General features: G+C 43.6%; 1 protein-coding gene across 7 annotated transcripts in view; it reads left to right on the forward strand.

The window, feature by feature from the left end:
- LOC147108815 (protein phosphatase EYA1-like) overlaps positions 1–27,383 on the forward strand; it is a 268,092-nt gene that overhangs the window by 95,879 nt on the left and 144,830 nt on the right. For all 7 annotated transcript variants that reach the window (XM_086005679.1, XM_086005680.1, XM_086005682.1 and 4 more), the window contains exons 3-4: positions 21,357–21,422; positions 25,391–25,457. In XM_086005679.1, the coding sequence (XP_085861805.1) occupies positions 21,357–21,422; positions 25,391–25,457 (133 nt within the window). The remainder of the gene's footprint in view (positions 1–21,356; positions 21,423–25,390; positions 25,458–27,383) is intronic.

The raw sequence follows: 27,383 nt of genomic DNA on the forward strand, positions 1-27,383 counted from the left end.
GAAGCTGCCTACTATACTTCATGAGCTCATGAGTGAAAAAACAAATACTGTAATAGTATGATGCTGAGTGGGTCCATTTTATTTTGTACAAGCAACCTGAGTACATAAGAATATAAGAACATAAGAAATAGGAGCAGGAGTAGGCCATTCGGTCCCTCGAGCCTGCTCCGCCATTCAATAAGATCATGGCTGATCTTCTACATCAACTCCACTTTCCCGCCCTATCCCCATATCCCTTGATTCCCTTAGTGCCCAAAAATCTATTGATCTCCGCCTTGAATATACTCAACGACTCAGCCTCCACAGCCCTCCGGGATAGAAAATTCCAAAGATTCACAACTCTCTGAGTGAAGAAGTTTCTCCTCCTCTCTGTTCTGAATGGCCAACCCCTTATCCTGAGACATGACCCCTAGTACTAGACTGTCCAGCCTAGACTCTCAGCATCTATCATCACCTCTTGGGACCTTGACCACCATGCTCACAAAAATATTTTCAACTCTACACAAGAATAACATAACGAGGTAGGAATACCTATTGGGTTAACACTGTAGCCTAGAAATACAATGCGACGCACCTGCTTTTGAGCACTAAACAGCCACCTAAGCCTCCAATATGATGGCGCTTCGCCCACCCGTCCCGATCGCCCCCCCCACTCCAAACAGCCCCTGTCCCAATTGCCCTCTCTTTCCTAGTTTTCCCCTCTCCTGATCGCTTCACCCTATAACAACCTACCTGACGCAGCGTCCCAAAATCCAAAGGGGGAAAAATGGGGTATCGCCCATTTTGCAGCACTAATATCGGCCGGGCGCAAAGTTTAGCTAATTCTCGCCTCTGACTGTAAAATTCGCCTCTATCGCCCCTGGAGGTGATTTGAGCGCTAAATCAAGCGCTACACACCTCTCTTAAGGCGCTAACATCAGGGAGCGAGGCGCTACCTCAGAGTGCTAACGAAGCTCAGGCGATGTCAGTTACCATGGAAGACAGACAGACCAGTGCTGTCCAGTTCTTAGACGGGAGGGGCCATCTTGCTGGCCAGCCACACCCTGCTCATTGCAGCCTTGAATCTCGGCCTGGAGAGGCCTCTAAAGCAATTGTGTTGGAAGCACTAATGGATAGGCCCAGGGAAACAGCTCGGCACTTAGGAACCTCAAAAGTGGTGCTGAGGGCCAAAACTCCTTAGGACAGCGTTAAATCTTTCCAGACGTCTCTCTCCCTCTCAACCTGCGTGTACCAAATATTTTGCCGACAAGAAAAGGCCGGAAGCACCTGCCTTTAAATAGCACTCCTCCAGCCCCTTCCCGACTTGAAAACGTTCCCCTCTACCTGTCGTTCCTAGTGGCAGGCGCTAAGGCAGGGGGCGCGACTCAATTTCCGGTCCGGGGCACTACCGGGGCGTTGCACGCTCGACTGACGTCACGATCTGCGGGCGCAGGAGATCGTGGCAGTAGTGTTTAGCGCCGCCACAAAATGACTGGTCAATTTCGCGAGTGGCGCTAAAATCGCCACGCGAGTGGCGCTAAGATCCTAGCGCCCTGTTAGCACCCCCCAGAGGCGCTAACGGGAGGCGTTAACCAACCAAATATTTCCCCCAAAGCCTCTTCGCCGGCAAGCTGCCTGGAGACGCCCAGCAGGTTTTCACAGCACTCCGGTCTCGCTGAAATGAGGCCTGAGGCCCAATATCTGCTGCGCCTTGGGCCTACCCATTCGGGAGGAGGGATTGTACTAGGCCAGTGAATGAGAATACATTCCTCTCACATTTTGGGTCCTGGATACCAGGAAAAATTAACAAATGCAGTTTAAGATTAGGAGGTGTGTTCAAATCCTGCCTAAAATGATAGTACCCTTAATAAATGGCTTTCATCCTAAGTAAAATTGCTATAGGCATTCTCACACCAGTGGGTACAGCACAAAACTGCACGTAATTCGGTGTTATATCTAAATCAGCTCATTCATTATTAACAAAATGCCATGAAGAAGAGGGGCATTCGTCCCATCTAGCTCATGGCTTTGTTTAACTTTATGTAAAAGGATCCACTCGGCTCCTTCCTGCCTTGGCCTCTTCACTCCCTGTTGAATTTGGAAGCTGTTGATTCCTTTTTGAGGTGCTGCATTTGCTGCGGTTAGTGGCAATTCCTCCATAAGTCATCGAGTTTAATTGCGATGGGGTTATTTCATAAGTTGCTCCCCTCAAGATTAACTTAGCTTATAATCATATCCCCTAATTTTCTTCACCTGGTCCAGTACAGAGAAGCTCGCCAAACCCAACGCACTCTTTAAGCAGCCACACAGACAGAGAGATTTTTGTAAACGTTGGGTTGTTTCACCCATGTCACACAGACACATTAATGTCCTTACATTGCTATATTCTATTAATAAATTTTTTTAATATTCACCGGCTAAAAAAGAGTCCACTTGTCCAACATGTCCCGTGTCCAAGATCAGTTTGTGAGAAAGGGTTTGTGGCTAACCTCAGTGTAAGTAAAATGTTCTCCTTTTATGAATCAGTATTTCAGTTAAAATCCAAATTCCTGCACTGTGAGATGTAAAGTGTTGCAACTTGCAACCCGATGTATTCACCTGGAATAATCGTCCATTCAGAGAACTCAATGACTCACAGTCAGAATGTATCATTCCTGAAACATTAGCTCTAGTAGGGACTAGTCCAGAATCCTCAATGCATGTCACACCACCACTAACACAAACATCTGATCGCAGCATCATTTACACAAATGTCGGCACAGCTTGCCAATCACAAATATACAACTTGGCACTCAAAACCCATCGGACATAAATAGCCCCGGTGTCAGTTTATTTTAACCTTTTCACCTCGCAGACAAGATACATTTGTTAAAGGCCGGGATTCATCTTAAAATCCATTCATAAATGGCGGCAATACAGTGGGGAACTAGAATGCCAAATTTATTCAGCAAGTAAGAGACCTAATAGAGTGATAGTGTCATAGAGTTATACAGCACAGAAAGAGGCCCTTCGGCCCATCGTGTCCGCACCGGCCATCAAGCCCTGTCTATTCTAATCCCATTTTCCCATTTTCCAGCACTTGGTCTGTAGCCTTGTATGCTGTGGCGTTTCAAGTGCTCATCTAAATGCTTCTTGAATGTTGTGAGGTTTCCTGCCTCTACCACCCTTTCAGGCAGTGAGTTCCAGATTCCAACCAGCCTCTGGGTGAAAAAGTTTTTCCTCAAATCCCCTCTAAACCTCCTGCCCCTTACCTTGAAACTATGCCCCCTGGTTATTGACCCCTCTACTAAGGGGAAAAGTTCCTTTCTATCTACCCTATCTATGCCCCTCATAATTGTGTACACCTCAATCAGGTTCCCCCCTCAGCCTTCTCTGCTCTAAGCAAAATAACATCCTGGTGAATCTCCTCTGCACCCTCTCCAATGCAATCACATCCCTCCTATAGTGTGGCGATCAGAACTGCACACAATATTCCAGCTGTGGCCTAACTAGCGTTTTGTACAGCTCCATCATAACCTCCCTGCTCTTATATTCTATGCCACGGCTAATAAAGGCAAGTATCCCATATGCCTTTTTAACCACCTTATCTACCTGTCCTGCTGCCTATGACAATCCTCACGTGTGACAATGTAAAGGGAAAGATTTTGCTAATGGGTGAAATGAATCATTGCTCCTGCCTGTGTATACTGCAATTGTAACAAGTGTATAGACAAATATGTTATTTGTTTTTATTTTATTTTTAGTTTCAATTTAATGAGGATTATTAAAATCACAGAGAGCACTATAGCGCACTTCATTATTTTATATGAGTTGCCTTTTGATTGCCTCAAGTACTAACTGTTCTCCAATTTCAAAATCCCCTTGTGAGAATGAAGTGCTACTTCCCTGGGTTAGGTCTTTGGTTGAAATTCCACTGTTTTCCATGAGTGTGTTATGCTGTATTGTAACAATTTAGCTCTGTAATTTTTAAGGCAAAAATATTTCTAGCTGTTGGCAAAATTGCAGTTTTGGCTCAAGTATCGATTGGCTGTTTTTCTGTAAATCCCTACTAACAAGTTCACATTCCATACAGCAGCGGAGCCAGCGTGAGGGTCAGGGTTGGGGCGGGATGTGGTTTGGGAAATCCTGACTAACCCCCCGCCAACCCCCCACCCCCCACACCACCCCCTCCCGCCCAATCACTTTGAGGTCGGCCAATTTTGTAAGTCAGGACTCAGCTAAAACTAACTGCAAATCATTTACTCACTTAACTTCTAAATTCCTGATTACGGTTGCATTGCCGTTTTGAGTCTGAATTGGACGGCAATGTGGCATTGAAGGACATTTTGTTTGTTGGTCCACGAAAATATATTTAAAAAAAGGACATTTAACTACAAATAAAGGGAAGTGCATCAATACCCAGCCTACCTGTTTTAGGAATAATGTTATTAACACAATTAGACAGTGCCTGGCATGTACGTATGAAGCTGGTTGTCTGTGTACAGCTGGAGTATTGTGTCCAATTCTGGGCACCGTACTCTAGGAAGGATGTCAAATTCTTGGAGACAGTGCAGAGGAGATTTACTAGAATGGTACCAGGGATGAAGGACTTCAGTTATGTGGCGAGACTAGAGAAGCTGGGATTGTTCTCCTTAGAGCAGAGGAGATTTAATAGAGGCGTTCAAAATCATGAATGGTTTTGATAGAGTAAATAAGGAGATACTGTTTCCAGTGGCAGAAGGGTCGGTAACCAGAGGACACAGATTTAAGATAATTGGTAAAAGATCCAGCGGTGAGATGAGGAGAGAATTTTTTACACCGCGAATTACTATTATGATCGGGAATGCACTGTTTGAAAGGCTGGTGGAAGCACATTTAATAGTAACTTTCAAAAGGGAATTGGATAAACATTGAAGGTGAGAAAATTGCAGGGCTATGGGGAAAGAGCAGGGGAGTGGGACTAATTGGAGAGCTCTTTCAAAGAGCCGGCACAGGCACGATGGGCCGAGTGGCCACCTTCTGCGCTGTAGGATTTTGCGATTCTATAAGTCTGGCTGTTGCTACCTTTTTGGCAGGCAGAGAGGGGTTGCTGCAGACATTAAAAGAGCAGGAATGCCTTGAGAGAGTATATTTAGTATACGAGATATCTTCTTTCTATCGTGTGCTCTTGGGTCTTCACTTCCACCCAGTGCTACTCCAATGATGTAAGAGGGGTATTTTATATCCTGCCAGCACTAACTTTTCCCAGCTTTGGTGCTTCCAAGTCAGTATGTAGGCCAGGTCTAACTGCTACTTCTTTGTAAGTCAGTAATGCAGCTTCAAGGCAGGCCCGTGATCTACTCAACTGTGCTTTCCTTCTCATTTGAGGTGAGGAAAGACAATATTGAAAGCAGCTGGTAATACAACACTGAAATATTCCCAGAACTCGCTCTGCACCAGCACATAAATAGTACAGGGGCGTTGCTACAATTTTGTGCCCCCCAGCATGTGGAGCGTCTCCCAACTGGGAACGGATATTGGAAATTCAGGTATGCGCCCCAGTCCCCATAGTTTTTTGTCCATTAATTTGTCAGGCAGACAGATGCATGAGTTCACAACTCAAGGCAAGCGTTAAAAAAAAAACTATCGCTACTTTCTGTGGGGTAAATTTCCACCTTCACTGCCCGGGCAGTAATCTGATGGAGCAGATCGCCCGCTCATTTTAGAACCCGCCCGATTTTCATCCCATCGGTTTCAATGGTATGAAATCTACCAGATTACTGCCCTGCCGGTGAAGATGGAAATTTAACCCTGTGTCTTTCGTGGTTAGATCTGCCATCCTGCACACTGGCACTCCTATGTCTGATGCAGCAACGACTAACATTTTCACACTCCCTTCTATTATTTTTACAGCTAATAATGCCATTCGCCACTGCACCATTCCTTTTCATTACGGAATTTTTGTTCCTGTGTCTTGCAGCTAAGGCTGCTGTACTCCGCTGGGCCATTCCTGTTTCCATATCTGCTCAGACTGCTGAAGTTTGCATTGAGAGCAGTTTTGCAGTTTGGGGTTACATCTGCTGTGGATTATGGCTGAGGCCTGCCGAACTCAATAATTTTATAACAGTATCTCATTCCATCAATAGCAGTGTCAATCATTCTGAATCTGCTCAACAGCACTCAGTCCAAAGATCCTTCTCCTTGGCCGGGCTCAAACCGAACAGGGAGAAATTGTTTTGTTCAGAGGTGCCTGAAATGCATTGGCCTAGCAAGTTATTAGTGACGCACTCAGTGTTGGTTCTTTTAGGTGTCAGCCGTGGCTCAGAGTTAGCACTCTCGCTTCTGAGCCAGAAGGTTGTGGGTTCAAGTCCCACTCCAGAGACTTGAGCACATAATCAAGGCTGACACTCCAGCGCAGCGCTGAGGGAGTGTTGCACTGTCGGAGGGGCCATCTTTTGGATGAGATGTTAAACCGAGGCCCTGTCTGCTCTCCCAGGTGGACATAAAAGATCCCATGGCACTATTTCGAAGAAGAGCAGGGGAGTTATCCCTGGTGTCCTGGCCAATATTTATCCCTCAATCAACATCACTAAAATAGATTATCTGGTCATTATCTCATTGCTGTTTGTGGGAGCTTGCTGTTCGCAAATTGGCTGCCGCGTTTCCTACATTACAACAGTGACTACACTTAATTGGCTGTACGGCGCTTTGGGACATCCTGAGGTTGTGAAAGGTGCTGTATATAAATGGGAGTTCGTTCTTTCTTTTGGTACATTGATGATTAATTATAAGTTTTGGGTTATGCCGATTCTCAGTTTGATTCAACAATGACATTTTTCTTTGTGCCGACATAGTGCTATAAGTACATTAGCTCTGTTATTTTATAGAGAAAAGGGGAAGTAGAAGAATGTAAAAATCTGTTCAAAGAATTACTGGCAGCAAAGCTTGTTGGACAAGTTCTTACAGGTACAATCCATGCCTTTGTTACGAAAGGTTAATCAGAGGCTGTTGGTACTTGGCAAAAACAATTCACTGTTGTGTAATGAATTTAAGCCACCAGAAATGTGTGATTAAAATCTGAATGTTGATTGCACAGCCAGCGGATCAGTGATGCTTGGATAAATCGATCTGACCCATCCCAGTCTCAGCTCATATAGAATGTAGATTTAAACCAAGCAATCGAGCCCAAATATAGTTTGCCAGAAAATGGTTTTATTTCAGTGGTTCAGCCCAAGCACCAATTGAAATAGGGAACAGAAATACTGAGAGTGCAGTCACACTCTAAGTCTAGCTTCGGTGCGAAGAGGTTTCGCTATGCACCAACGCTGCAGTTGCAGCCTGAATCTGGAAAGAAAGATTTGCATTTATATAGCGTCTTTCACAACCTTAAGATGTCCCAAAGTGCTGCACAGCCAATGAAGTAGTTTTGAAGTGCAGTCACTGTTGTAATGTAGGAAATGCAGCAACCAATTTGTGCACAGCAAGCTCCCACAAACAGCAATGTGATAATGACCAGATAATCTGTTTAAGTGGTGTTGGTCAAGGGATGAATATTAGCCAGGATACCAGGAAGGAGTCCCCCGCTCTTCTTCGAAATAGTGTCATGGGATCATTACATTCCCCTGAGAGAGCAGGCAAGGCCTCGGTTTAATGTCTCATCTGAAAACAGCATCTCCAACAGTGCGGAACTCCCTCAGCACTGCACTGGAGTGTCAGCCTAGAATTTGTGCTCAAGTCTCTGGAGTGGGACTTGAACCCACAACCTTCTGACTCAGAGGCGAGAGAGCTACCCACTGAGCCACACTTAAAACCTAAAGTCAGGGTAGGATTGCCAACTCTGGCTGGATGTATTCTGGGAGATTGCATCGCATGACCTCCAACTGCTCCACCCCCCACGTGCCTGCCTGATTGAGTAGTTAGTTCACAAAAATAGCGCTAGTTGATTGAGTGAATGAACCTCAATAGTTGAGCCATATAGACCAGGGTGGTCACACTTACAATCCCTGATCTGTGCTGTTAGATGACCCCAGGTGGAGTAGGAGTGCTACAGTTGACCTCAGGACATCTGGGTTAGGGAAAAGAAAATCAACAGGTATTCCCACTGCTGATTGCTCTCCAGTGACCCCTGCTGAAAGGGTGTAGGTATGACATGAGGTCAGGAGCAAATTGGGTTACAGTGTAGAGTCATAATGGCACAGAAGGAGGCCATTCAGCTCATCGAGTCCGTGCCGGCTCTCTGTAGAGCAATCCAGTCAGTCCCATTCCCCCGCTCTATCCCCGTAGCCCTGCAGATTTATTTCCCTCAAGTGCCTATCCAGCATCCCCTTGAAAACATTGAGTGTCTCTGTGGTGTATGTGCCTTTAAGAGCAATTATGGTGTATGTGCCTTTAAGAGCCCCAGGTGTGCATAATGCCGGTAATTGCCACTTGGGCTATATAAGCCTGTGTATTGTGTATATCCTTTAGAAACCCCCCCCCCAGACTTGCTTAGTAAATACCTATGAACCAACTCCTGTCTTCAGTGTCTTTATCTACACACGGACACTACAGTGGCGACGAAGTGGAAACGGACTTACCTGCAATTCGGCAGCACCTCAAGGACATCGATTCCTCCAGCGTCCAGAAGACTCAAGGAAGTAAGAGAAACTGTGGTTTCACCAGCTGGCCAAGCTGGTGACAGGTACTGCGCTAATCCTTCCTGGGCGTCAGGCTGGAGCTCCAGCGGCGGGCTCTACAGCTGAGACAGGCAGCGAAATCAGAGGCAAGCAATAACGGACTGGGAGGGTGCACTCGAGAGACGGCCGGCGCGGCAAGCAGGTCAGCATTTAGACCTCCGTCGGGAACGAGTCTCCAACAGTGAATAAACGGAAACCACAGTAAAACAGCGTTGTTATCGGTAGCAGCGGCGGGAAAGCGCGGGAAGCGCCATATCGTTGCTACAGAGAGAAAAAAAAAAAGCGCGGGAAGTGCCATATCTTTTCTGAAATGCCTAAATCTGGTAATATTGAGGCTTTTGATGGCGAAATAGAAGATTGGACCACATACGTGGAAAGAGTAGAGGTTTATTGCACTGCAAATGGAATAACAGATGAAAAAAAAGCTTCAGTACTTCTGAACTTAATGGGCGCGAAGACATACGGGCTGTTACGAAATTTAATCACTCCAGCCAAACCAAAGGACAAGACTTTTAAAGAAATTGTTGATACCCTGCAGGAGCATTTAAACCCAACACCGCTGCTGATAGCGGAATGATTCAAGTTCTTCAAGAGAAATCAACACAAGAATGAAAGTAACGTTGATTACCTAACCGAATTAAGAAAGCTATCAAAGTACTGCCAATTCGGAGCAGGACTATCGGATTATCTTCGAGACAAATTTGTTTGCGGTCTCTTAAGTGAAGGAACACAAAAAAGACTGCTTTATGAAAAAGATTTAACATTGGACAAAGCTTTCAGTATGGCTGTATCATACGAAGCAGCAGCAAAAGGAGCTGCAGAGATACAACAAGAGACACAGGACTTCGGCACCCATAAAATGACACAGGAGTTCGGAAGATGTTATCGCTGCGGCAGATCCACCCATAACCAGAGGGACTGCTGGTTCAAGGGCAAAGCATGCAGGCAATGTGGTAAGATTGGACACATTGCACGGGTATGCCAATCTGGACAAAATAAATCCACTGACGGAAAACAAAAAATCAATAAAGAAAAGTACAGGAAGGTACAAATGATGACGGGCAATAGCTCCGAAGACCAGAATAGCGATAGCGACTCCGGAAACAAGAGACTAAGCTGTCTCAAATTACATAATGTACTTGCCAAAGAGGATTACCAAACCATTTGGGTTACCCTCACAATAGCAGGGTCCCCAGTTAAAATGGAGCTAGATACAGGATCAGCTCTAACCGTAATAAATCGACGAGATTACGAGAGGCTATTTTCGCATATACCTCTAAAAACACATCCATTATCTTAAAAACATATACGGGGCAGAAAGTCTACCCCAAAGGAAAAATAAGGGTGCCTGTGGTATACAACGGCAAAGAAATACAAAAGTTGTATTTATACATTCTACAAGATGGTGGTCCACCGTTGTTGGGACGTGAATGGATAAGGAAGATACGTTTAGACTGGCACTCCATTCAGGCACTGACGGTGACCAGTAAGGAAAAAAACAATGATGACATCATACCTGAACGATTAAAAGACATCTTGGCCAACGCCAAAGAAGTGTTTCAAGAGAAACTAGGAACCTTGAAAGGCATCACCGCCTCAATAAAAGTGGAAGATACAGCAATTCCAAAATTTTTTAAGGCAAGACCGGTGCCATACGCAATACGTCCGGCAGTCGAGGCAGAGCTGAAGAATTTGGAAAAGGCAGGCGTATTATCCAAAATAGATTGGAGCGAATGGGCAACACCCATCGTTCCAGTCATAAAAAAAACATTGAAAAATAACTCTGAGGAACAGAAAAAAATTCGCATCTGTGGGGACTTTAAGGTGACTGTAAACCCGGTCCTTCACACGGTACAGTATCCTCTTCCGAGGATAGAAGATATTTTCGCCTCACTATCCGGAGGGAAACGTTTCACAAAAATTGACTTGGCACAGGCATATCTACAGATGGAGGTTGAGGAGACCTCTAAAAAGTATCTCACAATAAACACACACAAAGGCCTGTACCAGTACAATCGACTGGTTTTTGGAATAGCATCAGCTCCAGCTATCTGGCAAAGAGCTATGGAGCAAGTCCTGCAAGGGATTCCGGGGACTCAATGCTACCTAGACGACATCCTTATAACAGGAGAAAACGACAACGAGCACCTTGCCAATTTGGAGTAGGTGCTCACTAGGCTGAAAGAACGGGGCCTATGAGCAAATCGCCCCAAGTGCAAATTTTTCCAAAATCAGATATCATATTGTGGCCACATAATTAATAAGGAAGGGTTGCATAAGTCACCTGAAAAAAATTGAAGCAGTTATAAAAGCCCCAGCACCTGAAAATGTTTCACAATTAAGGTCATTCCTGGGATTAATAAATTACTATCATAAATTTTTACCGAACTTATCAACTATTCTACACCCTCTTAATGGTCTTCTACAGACAGGAGTGATTTGGAAATGGAACGAAGACTGTAAACGTGCCTTCCATAAATGTAAAGACTTAATCACATCCGAGAAAATTTTGGCTCATTACAACCCATCACTACCAATCAGACTGGCGTGCGATGCATCCCCTTACGGCATAGGAGCGGTATTGTCCCATAGATTCCCTGATGGCTCGGAATGGCCGATAGCTTTTGCGTCACGCTCATTGAACTCAGCTGAGCGTAACTATGCCCAGATAGACAGGGAAGCACTCAGCCTGGTATGGGGAGTGAAGAAATTCAACCATTACCTACACGGACAAAAATTTACCTTGCTGACTGACCATCAACCCCTCATCTCCATATTCAACCCTAAAAAAGGTGTCCCCATTATGACGGCACAAAGACTACAGAGGTGGTCCCTTTTTCTAGGGGCACACCAATACAACATTGAATACAAAGGGTCAAAACAGCATGGGAATGCTGACGGTTTATCACGCCTACCGTTGCCAATGATAGAAGAGGCACCTACAGTAGACCCAGTAGAGATATTCCACTCTACCATAGTGGAATGTCTACCGGTGACAAATTCTGCCATTGAAAGGGAGACAAGAAATGACCCTACTCTCTCACGGGTCTACGATTTAACAGTGAAGGGATGGCCAGCACATGGCGAACCACTGTTGCCAGCATTCTCGCAAAGAAGAGAACAGCTGTCAGTGTGCCGAGGAACCTTGATGTGTGGATCCAGAGTGGTGATTCCACCCAAACTCCAGGATAAAGTGCTAAAGGAGCTTCACGAGGGGCATCTGGGTGGAGTGAAAATGAAGAACCTAGCTAGGGCGTTTGTATGGTGGCCAGGTATCGATGGAGACATCGAAGACATGACCAAGAGCTGCCTAGGATGCCAGAAGGTCCAAAATGCTCTGCCACAGGCCCCTCTACATCCATGGGAGTGGCCCTCATCTCCCTGGCAAAGGGTGCACATCGACTTTGCTGGTCCATTTATGGACTCAATGTTCTTAATCGCAGTTGATGCACACTCCAAGTGGCCGGAGGTAATAAAGGTGTCCTCCACCACCACGGAAAAAACCATCACAGTATTAAGGACCATATTTGCCAGGAATGGGCTGCCGGAGCAGATATGTTCTGATAATGGACCGCAATTTGTGTCCGAAGAATTCAGAAAGTTCTTAAAGAACAATGGGGTAAAGCACTACACGTCCGCCCCATACCATCCCGCCACCAATGGATTGGCTGAAAGGTTTGTCCAGACCTTCAAGAAGGCCATCAAGGCCATGGGTAATGAAGACATAAAACTTCAGCACAAGGTGGATAACTTCTTATTTGCATATAGGAATGCAACGCATATGGTTACTAACCAAACTCCCGCCATGATGTTCTACAATAGAAACCTAAGATGCCGGCTGGATTTGGTCAAGCCCAACATCCGAAGGGACGTGGAGAACCGGCAGTTTCAGGGCATGAATGAAAGGCCAACTAGGGCCTTCCAGATAGGCCAACCGGTTTTGGCCCGGGACTACCGTACCGAGAAATGGCAGCCTGGAACTATCTGCACACGATTAGGACCACTGATGTATACCGTGGACATCGGAGACAGCATAATAAGGCGCCATGCTGACCAAATCATCAAGTCATCCGAAAAGAGACAACCTACACCACCACTCTATACATCTAACGATGAAGTAGAGATACCCATATCTACCTCCGATCCGGTGATACTGGAGCCCGATGAACCCGACACTGGCCTTCAAGCCGAATCAGCCTTGCCAGAAGAACCTACTACACCACCAGAAACTACTACACCCCCGAGGCGTTATCCGGACCGAGTCAGGAAGCCTCCTGAGAGACTAACTTATAATTAATTAATACAGCAATGTATATTATTTTGCATATAACATGTAATTAATAATTACTTAAAATATGATGTACTAGTTAGCTAGAAGGGGAGGAATTGTGGTGTATGTGCCTTTAAGAGCAATTATGGTGTATGTGCCTTTAAGAGCCCCAGGTGTGCGTAATGCCGGTAATTGCCACTTGGGCTATATAAGCCTGTGTATTGTGTATATCCTTTAGAAACCCCCCCCCAGACTTGCTTAGTAAATACCTATGAACCAACTCCTGTCTTCAGTGTCTTTATCTACACACGGACACTACAGTCTCTGCTTCCACCACTTCTGTCGGCAGCGAATTCCAGGTCCTCACCACTCGCTGCATAAAAAAGTTTTTCCTCACATCCCCCCTGTATCTCTTGCCCAAAACCTTAAATCTGTGTCCCCTAGTTCAGCTGTGATACTCTGTGAGCAAATGGTCTCTCAACAATAATTACCAAGACGCATATGTTATTAATGGCACTGGAAGCTATCGGACCCTCATGGAACTGTACCCAAGCAATGAACCAGTTCTTTCAGGAAAGCAGAGGATATTGGCTGAAATAATTGGAGGGAAATAAAATAATGTTCTGATCTGACTGAGATAGTCTTTGTTTTCCTGACTGTCCCAGTTATCTCTCTTTCCTGAATGCCTTAGTGCCCTACCTTTTCTGTGGAACTCAACTTGATGAAATTCTATCAAAATGAAAATTCGGAGAATGTCACTTTCTTTCCTATTTAACAACTCACAAATGAAACCACATTCTCAGAAATTGTACGGCCCTGAATTTCCTCACTACCTTCAGCAAGTACGCTAAGCCATGACTGTGTTGAAAAAGATTGAGGAAATTTACGTTTAGCATGTTGCGCCACTTATGCGCCGTAATGCGCTAGACGCAAGTTTCTTTTGATCTTTTTAGCAGCTTTGACGATTTACCCGCCCAATCCCCGCATAGGAGCAGCGCACACCTGGGAAAGTTATACCTGTATAAAACAGGCATAGCTGCACTCCCTCCCCACCCCCATTTCCATCATCTGTTCCAGGCGGAAGTGATGAGTCTCAGAGCTTTAAAGAGTCTCCAAACTTTGCTTGCAGATTCCTGGCTTCACAGACCTGTTTTGAACCCAATGTTTTAAGGGTTGCGCTCACTGAGACTTACAAATTACATCACCAACCCCATCCCAGTGCTACAGTCTCGCCCCATCCCTACAGTTTCTGACCTCTCTGCCCACTCTTCCCGCCACCCCTCACATATTCAGAATAATTCTGGAAAAAGTATGGCATTTCCCATGGAATCCTTATGGGGAAGGAGGAACTGCATGGAAGTGAGGAGAATAAGCAGAATGGCAAAAGACACTTGCATGTGGCTATTACTGTCCACAGTGTGTCTATAGGCAATAGTCTATAGTACTTCGAGAAGCACTGTGCACGAAGGGTGCAATGTTTCAAGGCTGCCATTGTGCTTCCAGGTAACCTTCTTCGCAAAGATTGTCAGGCTCACTCCACTGCCAGAACTGTTCTGCCTATCACTGTGAAAGCGGCCACACCCCCTGTCTATTTTTTGAAACTGGATCCTTTTAAGGTGCCACAGGGGATTTGTGCAACATCAGCCAGGGAGTGGTCAGGGTGGTGCACAGGGCGGGTAAGGGTGGAAGGGACAGAGTGCTTTGGGCCTTACCTTGGTTGCCCTGGTCAAGCCGTTGAACCTTTGCCGGCATTGCTGTGCAATGCTCAGTGCGAGGGAGTTGGCAGTGAATGTCAGGGCCCCCTCCCTCCACGCGGCAATGCTGACACTCCTGGATGGTTTGCTGCCTGCCACACCCAGGAGCCTGTCCCTCCTGTGTTCCACCTCTTCCAGGAGGGATTGCAAGTATTCCTGTGAAGCATTCACAGCCTTTTGGCCAGCTGTGCCCTGCCAAGGGGCATAACTGGCCTGTGACTGCACATGGTTCTGGCAAGAGCCACTTCAGCTGAGGGTTGGAGATACCCTGGTGAAACGCCAACAGGTCGAAGAAAGAATCTCTGCAGCCTCCATTTGCTGTCCCTAAGTGCTCTAATGTAAACTGTGGTCTTTGTCATGAATCTTATCATGACCCATGAAGTAACACTGGGCGGCCAGCTGGTGGCGCTGTCCAAGGAGGATAAATACTCAGGCGTGGGCCCAGCTTGCTCAGAATGTTTCTGTAACCAGGAACTAGTGATGTAACTAGAATCTCATCGTTTTGAAACAGTTGATTAAAGCCTTGTTTTATACTCAAACCAAGTGCTCAGTCGTCTTTTTACACCAGTCTTGACCGAGATTGTGCTACTTTTACACCGAAGTTTCCTGGGGCCTAAGCCTGGTGCCCGTTGTGTTTTTAGAACACAATTACACCAGAACTTACACCACTTCATACGTAAATACGACAAGCACCTGCATCGACCCATTTTGTGGCTCAGTGCATTGATGTGTTGTGCTTCTAGGATCCTTACTACAACTCGACTATGCAATATGCAAAAGCATTCTTATATTACAATTAGTGATGCCTAAGCACTGTCTGCCGCTGCATTTTACAACAAAATGGGGTAGATTTTCGACTTGTTGCCCGGGTGTAAAACTGGCACTGCGGACCAACCACCCAATCTAGAAACCGCAGCGAGTTCAATGGAAAGAAAATTATATAATGGGTGACCCATCAGTGTTACGCCCGAGTGTCAAGTTGAAAATCTACCCCAATGTTCCATAGTCATTTAAAAGTGGGAGGACATGTTGATAAAGCTGTAAAGAAATATATGGGAACCTAGGTTTTATAAAAAAGGCCCATAGAATACAAAAGCAATGGGATAATGCTGAACCTATTTAATCATGCATGGGTATGGTAGCTTAGGTGGTTATGTTACTGGATGAGGAGCCCACAGGTCATGAATTTAAATCCCACCCTTGTAAATTGTGAAATAAGATCACCACCAAAAGAATGATGAGAGAGGTTAGGAGATTACTTTTTCTTTTACATAGGGCATTCCATAACCAACAATCCTATCAGACACAGTAGGGAATGTAGAATCCAGGGATGTTTTTAAAGAGAGAAGTGGCTAAATAGATTAAGTGGATAGCTCTTCAGAGAGTCGGCACAGGTGTGATGGGCAAAATGGTCTCCTTTACATTGTAAAATTTTAATCTTTTATGTTCCATGTTCAAACTATAATGATCCAGTTTTGCAAATTTGAAACTTGGCCAGTCTACTGTTACTCCTATTCTTAGCTTGAGTTTCCTTTCCCCTTCTGTTATTACTTGTTCTTTATATTACTTATTTGCATAGATATCAACAGCGACTGCAATAATTCATTGTATGTGAAGCATTTTGAGGCATTTTGGGGAGATAAGTACGATGTGGTGAATTGCAGCAGGTGTTCTCCCGCATGTTTGCTGCACCTTTGGCAGAAGAGCCGCTGAAACTCGGGGATGATGGCATAAATGCTGATTACTCCGATTTTTCAGAGTTCCCCTGACTCTTCCACCAATGTTAAGCGGGAAACCCCCCACGGAAATTGAATGCTTACATTTGCAAGTAATGTTTTGTTCCATCTTGATTCCGTTGATTTTCTGCCTCAATTTCTGAACCACGAAGGATTATATTTTCCTCTGTTCAATAAAAATAGTGAACAAATAGTAAAAAGTGGTTTAATGTCAGTAGGAATCTCTATCATTCCATTTATCTGCATTTAATACTGTTCTGAGGATTCCCACCCCTCTAAAAGTGAACCATGCAAACCATAGAATCGGAGTAATCAGCGGTTATACCATTATTGCTGAGTGTCACCCGTGGCTCAGTTGGTAGCGCTCTTGCCTCTGAGTCAAAAGGTTGTGGATTCAAATCCCACTCCAGGGACTTGAGCACAAAAATCTAGGCTGACACTCCAGTGGAGTGCCGCACTGTCGGAGGTGCCGTCTTTTGGATGAAATGTTAAACCGAGGCCCTGTCTGCTCTCTCAGGTGGACGTAAAAGATCCCATAGCAGTATTTCGAAGAAGAGTAGGGGAGTTATCCCCGGTGTCCTGGCCAATATTTATCCCTCAATCAACATCACTAAAAACAGATCATCTGGTCATTATCACATTGCTGTTTCTGGGAGCTTGCTGTGCGCAATTGTAAATGAAACTGCTATAATTTGGAGTACATTTTGCTACATTGTCATTCGGGTATAGCAACTTATACAAACGCACCTTACAAACTAAGCTCAGATGAATGGACATTCTGTAACCTAAATGCTTGCCTCAGTTGGTGAACTCACCTGCCTTCACTGTTGTGCTCTAGTTTCAACTGCTGCAGGGCATTCTGAAGTCTTGCAACCTTGCAAAATGTAGGATACCTATAAGTCAACAAAGTCTAAGACTGTAAATGAAAAGATGACATGGTCACCTCGAAGCATGTAGACTCAAGAGCAGAGAAACAGTGAAGGAAGGAGACAAACAGTAGCAGCAGAGGGAGACAAATGGGAGAGAAGAGGGAGGGGAAGAGAAACAGTAATGGTGTGGGGAGTTTAACAAAATGGAAAGGGGGAGGAACAGAAACAAAAGAGGAAGAAATTGAAGATACCTTTACGGCACATCACAGAGCTTCATGCGATTCTAGATCACTGGATTGATTCCTGGGGTGAGAGGGCTGTCCAATGATGAGAGATTGTGTAGAATGGGCCTATACTCTCTGGAGTTTAGAAGAATGAGAGGTGATCTCATTGAAACATACAAGATTCTGAAGGGGATTGACAGGGTAGAGGCTGAGAGGTTGTTTCCCCTGGCTGGAGAGTCTAGAAACATAGAAACATAGAAGATAGGAGCAGGAGTAGGCCATTCGGCCCCTTGAGCCTGCTCCGCCATTCAATGCAATCATGGCTGATCATCCAAATTCAGTACCCTGTCCCTGCTTTCTCCCCATATCCCTTGATCCCCTTAGCCTTAAGAAATATATCTAACTCCTTCTTGAATATATTTAATGAATTGGCCTCAACTGTTTTCTGTGGTAGAGAATTCCACAGGTTCACCACTTTCTGGGTGAAGAAATTCCTCCTCATCTCAGTCCTAAATGGCTTACCCCTTATCCTTAGACTGTGACCCCTGGTTCTGGACTCCCCCGCCATCGGGAACAGCCTTCCTGCATCTAGTCTGTCTAGTCCTGTTAGAATTTTATAAGTTTCAATGAGATCCCCTCTCATTCTTCTAAACTCTAGCGAATATAAGCCTAATCGACCCAATCTCTCTTCATACATCATTCGTGCCATTCCAGGTATCAGTCTGGTGAATCTTCACTGCACTCCTTCCATGGCAAGAACATCCTTCCTCAGATAAGGCGACCAAAACTGCACACAATACTCCAGATGTGGTCTCACCAAGGCCCTTTACAACTGCAGCAAGACATCCTTGCTCCTGTACTTGAATCCTCTCACTATGAAGGCCAGCATACCATTTGCCTTCTTAACTGCCTGCTGCACCTGCATGCTTACCTTCAGCGACTGGTGCACAAGGACACCCAGATCTCGTTGCTCTTCCCCTTTTCCCAATCTATTGCCATTCAGATAATAATCTGCCTTCCTGTTTTTGCCACCAAAGTGGATAACCTCGCATTTATCCACATTATACTGCATCTGCCATGCATCTGCCCAATCGCTCAACCTGTCCAAATCGTACTGGAGTTTCTCTGCATCCTCCTCACAGCATACACGCCCACCCAGCTTTGTGTCATCTGCCAACTTGGAGATATTACATCTAGTTCCCGCGTCTAGATCATTAATATATATTGTGAATAACTGGGGTCCTAGCACCGATCTCTGCGTTACCCCACTAGTCACTGCCTTCCACTCGGAAAAAGACCCGTTTATTCCAACTCTTTGCTTCCTGTCTGCCAACCAGTTTTCTATCCAAGTCAGTACCTTACCCCCAATCCCATACGCTTTAACTTTGCACGCTAGTCTCTTATGCGGGACCTTATCGAAAGCCTTCTGAAAGTCCAAATACACCACATCCACTGGTTCTCCCTTATCTATTCTACCAGTTACATCCTCAAAAAATTCCAGTAGATTAGTCAAGCACGATTTACCTTTTGTAAATCCATGTTGACTTTGTCCGATCCTGTCACTGTTTCCCAAGTGCTCTGCTATTACATCTTTATAATGGACTTTCGCATTTCCCCCACTACCGATGTCAGGCTTACCGGTCTATAATTCCCCTTTTTTTCTCTACCACCTTTTTTAAATATTCGAGTTACATTAGCTACCCTCCAATCCATGGGAACTGTTCCAGAGTCTATAGAATTTTGGAAGATGACCAGCAATTCATCTACTATTTCTAGGGCCACTTCCTTAAGTACCCTAGGATGTAGATTATCAGGCCCTGGGGATTTATTGGCCTTCAATCCCGTCAATTTCCCTAACACCATTTCCCTACAAATACTGATTTAATTCAGTTCCTCCCTCTCATTAGACCCTATGTTCCCTGACATCTCTGGGTGTTTATTTGTGTCCTCCATTGTGAAGACAGAACCAAAGTATGTATTTAATTGGTCTGCCATTTCTTTGTTCCCCATTATAAATACCCCTGATCCTGACTGCAAGGGACCTACACTTGACTTTGCCAATTTTTTTCTCTTCACATATCTATAGAAGCTTTTACAGTCAATTTTTATGTTCCCTGCAAGCTTACTCTCATACTCTATTTTCCCCTTCTTAATTAATCCCTTTGTCCTCCTTTGCTGAATCCTAAACTGCTCCCAATCCTCAGGTTTGCTGCTTTTTCTGGCCAATTTATATGTCCTCTCCTTGGATCTTATGATATCCCTAATTTCCCTTGTTAGCCAATGTTGAGTCACCTTTTTTGTTTTATTTTTATGCCAAACAGGGATGAACAAATTCTGTAGTTCATCCATGTGATCTTTAAATGTTTGCCATTGCCTATTCACCGTCAACCCTTTAAGTAACATTCCACAATCCATCCTAGCCAACTCGTGCCTCATATCATCGTAGTTTCCTTTATTTAAATTTAGTACCCACGTCTCTGAATCAACTACTTCACTCTCCATCTTAATGAAGAATTCTATCATATTATGATCGCTCCTCCCCAAGGGGCCTCGCACAACAAGATTGCTAATTAATCCTTTCTCATTACATAATACCCAGTCTAAGATGACCTGATCTCTAGTTGGTTCCTTGACATATTGGTCCAGGAAACCATCCTGTATACACTCTAGGAATTCCTCTTCCACAGTATTGTTATTAATTTGGTTAGACCAATCTATATGTAGATTAAAGTCACCCATGATAACTGCTGTGCCCTTATTGCATGCATCTCTAATTTCCCGTTTAATGCCATCCCCAACCTCCGCATTACTGTTTGGGGGTCTGTATACAACTCCCACTAGAACTAGGGGGCATAGTCTCAGGATAAGGGGTCGGCCATTTAAGACTGAGATGAGGAGGAATTTCTTCACTCAGAGGGTTGTGAATCTTTGGCATTCTCTACCCCAGAGGGCTGTGCATGCTGAGTCTTTGAGTATATTCAAGGCTGAGATAGATAGAGTTTTGGACTCTCGGGGATTCAAGGGATAAGGAGATCGGGTGGGAAAGTGGGGTTGAGGTCGCTGATCAGCCATGATCGTATTGAATGGCAGAGCAGGCTCGAGGGGCCATATGGCCAACCCCTGCTCCTATTTCTTATGTTCTTATGACATCGCAGGAGGGCATATCAGAAATTTGGGCAGAGAGTCAGAACTGTCAATTCGCCGCACACATGATTTTCTGTCCATTATGGATAACAAATTGTGTCGGGTTTGGATCAGGCACACTGACATACTGGCAAACAGCCTTTTCAAATACCTATCCAATTCCTTTTAAATGATGTTGCAGTTTCTGCCGCAATAGCTGCTTTTAGTAAAACATTCCATGTTCTAATAACCCCAGGTATGGAAAAAAAAGTATTTTACCTTTTCCTGTTGCATAAAGTGTAAAATTTATTTGAAGAAAATTAACGGGGAGAAAGAAGGAATGAAAGCAAAAAATAATCAGGGAGAAACAAAAGAAAAGCAAAGAAAATGCGAGGACAACCAAATGAAACTGAACTGATACAAAGAGAACAGTGGCGGGTGAAGACAGTGAGAAAAATAAATTAAAGACACATCAGTGATTACTATTTTCATTTGACACAGAATACTTTCCTTTTTCAATGCCATCAAAATAAAGAGGAAAGTCAAACACTAGATATAGGGAAAACACAGCGAAAGAGTGGAATGTGGGGCACAGAGAACCATCTCATCAGGATGACTAGTCCAATTTGTTTCAAGTGGAGGAAGTAGAAATTATTATTTTAAAGTCAGACATTCCTTCATTTTTCTCTCTTTAGATTTTGATGTCTCACAGTCATATTCACAACTATTTAATCAATGTTCGGTAAATGATATATCTTTTTTCTTCAGACAAATCAGAGTCAATGAGCAGCAGTGAAATTGCTACAACAGCGTTAGAACACTTCTCCAATTCAGGTAAGTTTACTGTGTTAACCCTGGAGTGTTCATTTGCATTTGCGCAATTTGTAAGGCAATGCAATAAATCAGACCAGACACATGTCTTTGCACTTAGATCTCTTCATTCGTGTAGTAAGCAGGCCTCTCTACATTTATACATCAGGCTGGTTTCTTCAGTCGCAAAACTGTACACCTCTCCACACTTATGCAACAGGAAGGCCCCTCTTTAATTATGCAGCAGGAAAGCCTTTCCACTTCTGCACAGCTTAGGCAGGTCTTCCTGCAGTTAGGCAGCATAGAAGCCTCTCCTTGTACATACGGCGGGAAGTCTTCTCTGAACTTGCACAGTGGAAGAACCTCCCCACAGTTGCACAGAGGGCAAGCCTCTTTCTTCAGCAGTCACGCAGCAGAAAGGCTTTTCGTCATTTATGCGGCAGGTAGGTGAATCCACACTTATGTAACTGGAATGCTGTTCTAACAGTGTTAACAGTGGGCTGGCCTCTCTCCATAGTTATCCAGCTCCTAATTCTAGTATTAATCAGAATTGAGCTTTTTTTTTGTGAAGGTGAACCCCACTCTACTAATAGGGCCTTCAGAACTCTAAATATATTCATCTCATTGTTCCATATTTTTGCCATGACAATGGATTAACAATGTTTTGCATTGGCAGCAAAAATATTGCAGCTTTATGAACGGCAAGTGTGAAAGACCATCGTAAGTTAGTGCCTACAAGTTTGCATCCTTCAAATTCACAAAAGGCGTACCATACTTCACAGAACTGGTGACAACCTTTGTTTATCACAGTGCCTTATGTTCCAATCTTTCAAGCACCCGGTGAAGGTGATACTGAAGCTGCAATTACAGGGACTGCTAGGGTTACCCAACACATGCCATTGATCGCCACCATATTTTATTCAAGAGTACTTAGTATTAGAGCTGGGTGCAGAAATGGAAAACAAAGACTTTTCCAATGGTCGCCTTTCTGACTGACATCCATACCGCCCCATCATTCCCTTTGGCCACAAGAGGTTGGTGTGGATTGAAAATGGCAGTGGAAGTGGGCTTGGAAAATGATGTTCTTCAGTGGATTCTCTAGTACAACCACAGGTGAATACTTATGTGTAGTTATTAAATGATGACACTGAAACATCAACAATAAATTATTGAAACATACAATCCAGAAAAATAGCAAAAACAACTTCAAAAAAGGCAACAGCTCAAAAACAGCCCTGAATGTAGGTTTTAATCACATGTTAAGGCACCAGGTGAGATTAAAGTGCTCTGAAAACTGAGCTTGTCATAACCTAAGCTTCGGCGGTTTTAGAACTACAGAAGGGCAAAAATAATTTTCTAGATCTGGGCTATGTCCTGCCAATTTATGTGGCACATTTTCCATCATTTTGCAGCCTACTGTAATTCTGCCTTACAAGCCAAAAATAATTTATCCTCAAAGAGCTGGAGATATTTTAAATATGAAAGTAAAAATAATTATATTAACTTCAGTAGTATTATGCCGGGACCAGCTCCTTTCATTCAGAATTTAACCTCCTGTTAGTTTGTGAATGGAAACCTTTTACAACATCCATCTAACTGGCAGCACATTCAACATTCGCAAGATAAAACGGCTCACTATTGCATCTGTCCCAGATTCCATGGTAACCCAGAGGGACAGGTAAGCGATTACCTGGATTGAGGGTCCCATGATTTAAATAAACAATTTTTATATTTAAATAGCTTCCACATGGATAAGAGTGAGTCGGTATCAGTCAAACAAAACCTCAGAAGCGAGTTCTGATGGAGCTTCACATCAAAGGTTAACCTGTCATTTTCTTCTTCAAATGTTGATTAACCTGCTGTGCATTTCAAACATCTATTTTTAAAACCTGAAAATATGCTAGGCTAGAAATAAATAGATTTAAAAAAAAATATTCTTGGGATGTGGGCGTCGCTGGCAAGGCCAGCATTTATTGCCCATCTCTAGTTGGCCTTGAGAAGGTGGTGGTGAGTAGCCGCCTTCTTCTTGAACCGCTGCAGTCTGTGTGGTGAAGGTACTCCCACAGTGCTGTTAGGGAGGGAGTTCCAGGATTTTGACCCAGCGACGGTGAAGGAATGGCGATGTATGTCCAATTTAGGATGGTGGGTGACTTGGAGGAGAACTTGGAAGTGATCATGTTCCCATGCGCCTGCTGCCCTTGACCTTCTAGGTGGTAGAGGTCATGGGTTGACGTGCTGAGTATAATAGCAGGTGAATGCTTAACATATTCATATGACATTGGACTGCCCATTATTTAACTGAAGCATTAATCCACTTCAAATAAACAGATCATTTGTAGATTTAAGTTCTCAAAATTTCAAATTGAAGTTTGTGTGCAACCAACAGTGAAAGAAAGTAATGTCCGAATGATTGGTTCATATGGGCTGTAGTCCCAACCTCCTGCTGATCCATTTGGTTTGGGCAATCTTCAATCTCGCCCTACAGTTGATCGGATTGACATTGACAACCGAACGAAAAGCACTGATCTTTCTTGTGAAACTGTAACAAGTTGACACATGGATCGATTAAAAGCGGCCATCGATGCTGTAATTTCCATGACGGAAGATTTCCTCTGTGTGCAATGTGTAGTGATGTCATAAAGCATCCTTTACGAAGAGGTTTATGATTTCATGAAATAGAACAAATCTTCACCCATATTTTTATATTGGGACATCACAGTTATTTTCCTGCATTTTTGCTTTTAACGCGAAGCTATAACAATCCAGGAACCAACACAAGACTGCGTTTGTCAGCTGTAACTCTCCCCCAAACATGGATCTTTCTTCATTCTCCCTCCATAACCGATTGCTGCAATTTCCTAATGATCCTTAGTCTGTAATTCTCTCTACCTGTTGAGTATGTTTCACCCCATCTCTTCATCCACAATTCATCCTAACGATTCATTGCTTATTTTGATCATCTACCACTTTTGCAGGCTGAAGTGGAATTTTAGTGAGTCATAAGATAGTGAGGTGCCTAAGAGCAATTACCAAACAAGGTTTCCTGCCAACTACCCAGGCAAGTTACAAAAGCTTACCTAAACCTCAAGGTAAAGACACTCTTAAAGGTTTGAGGAATTGGGACGAACTTGTGAGAATTATCCAAGATATGAGCTGTAGTAATCTAGAGCAAGGAGGTTAGAAAAAAAACCAAAACATAACACATTTTTCCTGCTACCCACTGCCTGTAATTGTCCGTCGTTTGTATTTAACCCTACTTTTATGTCATACGTGCGATGCCATTTCTATGAATATTTAAACAATAAAACATCACATCACTTTCTAATTACTAAAAGAAGTTTTCCTTGAAAATGAAAAAGAATTTCCTGAGTAAATGCATTCAAAACCCACACTGCGCACCAAATGATCTACTACCCATAGCTGAACAGGAACCAGATCCCAAAGGAATATATGGAATATTAAACCCATCTTTTTACCTTTCTACCTAATTAACTGTAACTAATCACTTACCAGCTTAATTAGCATTTAGTGTAAATAAAGCACATTATGAAGCCCTGTGGGATATGACTTGTGACTGACCATAAATTGCTGCAAGTGAACTATACTCTGTGCTGCAAGAAGGATATTCCATAGGTCTGATAATATATCCTCAATATGTTATTCCAAATTGGGGGGCACGGTGGCATAGTGGTTCAAATCTGGCCTCGGGCGACTGTCTGTGTGGAGTTTGCACATTCTCCCCGTGTCTGCGTGGGTTTTCTCTGGGTGCTCCGGTTTCCTCCCACAGTCCAAAGATGTGCGGGTTAGGTTGATTTGGCTATGATAAATTGACCCTTAGTGTTAGGGGATTAAATGCGTGGGGTTACGGGGATAGGGTGGGATATGTGTCGGTGCAGGCTCGATGGGCCGAAATGGCCTCTATCTGCACTGTGGGGATTCTGTGATTCTGTGATTTAGTTACATTTTCTAATTGCTTGTTTTACATCCTACAGCTAATAGCAGTGATATTTTCAGTAAAAGACAACCACACCAGTTTTCATCCCAGATTTATACATCAAAGTAAGTGCTTTTTTAATAATGTTTTGTTTTAACTTAGATGTTTAGTTGTTATTTTAAGTCTTATCTATTTTATTTATGTTTCTGTTGGTACATTTATTGCTGACGACAGTCACAGTAATTACATAGCTCATATTATGTGACCCATTAAGTGACGAACCACTTTAGATTTTACACTAAACAAAGATAGAGTTAACAGTAACATATCATATGAGCACATCTACTGAAGCCAGGAATTGCAGTGCTCACACTGTGTGACTGAGCTTCATTGAGATAAATTTTCATCTCCACCGTCTGGGCAGTAATTGAGCAGAGCAGATTGAGCACCCATTGTAGAACCCACATGATTTTCATTGCTAGGCAGTGAAGACGAGAATTTAACCCATTATATTTGTGTTCCGCTACGATGGTCGGTCTCCATCTTTCTGAAACTCTCGGTCATTCGTAAGCCAGCAAAACTTAAATGAATTGTTTTCCAATTGCCTATTGCAAGGCACAGCTGCATTCTATTTTCTGAATAAAGATATTGGCTGGTCAGAAGTTTCTACCAGAGTTCATTTTTGTCAGCAGTTTGCCTGTGATCTGAAGCTTTGTCTTGGGCAGTCCTTCAACAACTGACCTGTTAAGATTAGAAGGCCAATTGGAAACTCAGTCTGCAATTTGTGAAAATTAGTCCAGCTGTTACCAATGACGGGGATTATTTAGCATCTTGACTAATTAGGTTATAAAGTGGCTGTCACTGGTACATTGTCAGGGCTTTTACTCCAGACATTTCGGGGTGTTTGACTTCACTGATCACTCCAGTAAGTTAGCCTTTGCCCTTTGTTGCTCGGAGAGTGCTTTCACTTGTCCAGATATCTAGCTAAATCTGCAGGATATCCAGAGATTGAACAGACAACCATCTTCACTTTGTTTGGATTCACTTGATCTTCCTTGACTTTGGAAGGCATTAGAAAAACACCACACTAGACTGTGACATAGGCTTATACTGCCTAACAAGTTTATTAAACAGTAAAAAAAGGTGAACAGTAGCAATGACGTGGCAGTACTCATTAAACTTGTCTATCTCCTTAAGTACGTAGAAAGTAAAAAATAAACGTGGCTGCTGAGTGAACCATATATTCTTCTGTGGCCCCACTTTTCCCTTCCTCATCTGGTCAAGTTATTTGGCCTAACTATTACTGAGCTATGTCTTCAGGCTGACTCCCCAATTGAAAGTTACCAGGCTGAGAAATAAGGGTACATTTTACAAGCCTCCACTTCCTGCTCGCAGGGCCTTGCTGCCCATGTACGTGCTCGCTATATCCAAGGCCCCACCAGCAACCAGGGGGGCCTCACAAAATCTACCCTACGCTTTTCAGAAAATAACAAGGACCAAACAATTTTGAAATGACTGTCTGTTCATTTTGCAAAAAAACACATATTTGAACAAGTCCCGCAATCTGTATTTAAATTAAATGACTTGGTCCCTCCCTCAGAGACTGAGCTGAGGCAAAGTAACTTTAATCTGTAACATTCATATCAAAATGAGTTTGGACATACTTCCCAGTGAATTAAGCTGCTTTTCAACCCCTTATGTACTATGACAGGATTAACAAAGCCAATACCATGCTAAATCTTGGTCATTTTTCTCATAGTCACATGTCTCCCTTCCCCTTACAAAATGCAATATTTTTCAGTGTTATGTTACAATTGGTATTTTCATAGTTGCTCACCTTTAATCTGTATCTATTTCTTAAAAGTGCCTTTTTCGCTCAATGGAAAGTCCATTTATTATAGTGTAATTTTTAGTGTCTCAGTGCATTCTGTATTGCCATTCCACCTCTTTCCCCATTGTGAATTTGTTTCTCATATTTTACTCCCTACTCCAGTCCAAGTTTATTCCTTGCATTCTAATCCCCACCCTCCTCTCAATATCTGTTAGTCCAT

The sequence above is a fragment of the Somniosus microcephalus genome, chromosome 13 (genome assembly GCF_052327205.1).
Source record: "Somniosus microcephalus isolate GS21.2 chromosome 13, FLI_Smic_1.0, whole genome shotgun sequence".
Lineage (NCBI taxonomy): Eukaryota > Metazoa > Chordata > Chondrichthyes > Squaliformes > Somniosidae > Somniosus > Somniosus microcephalus.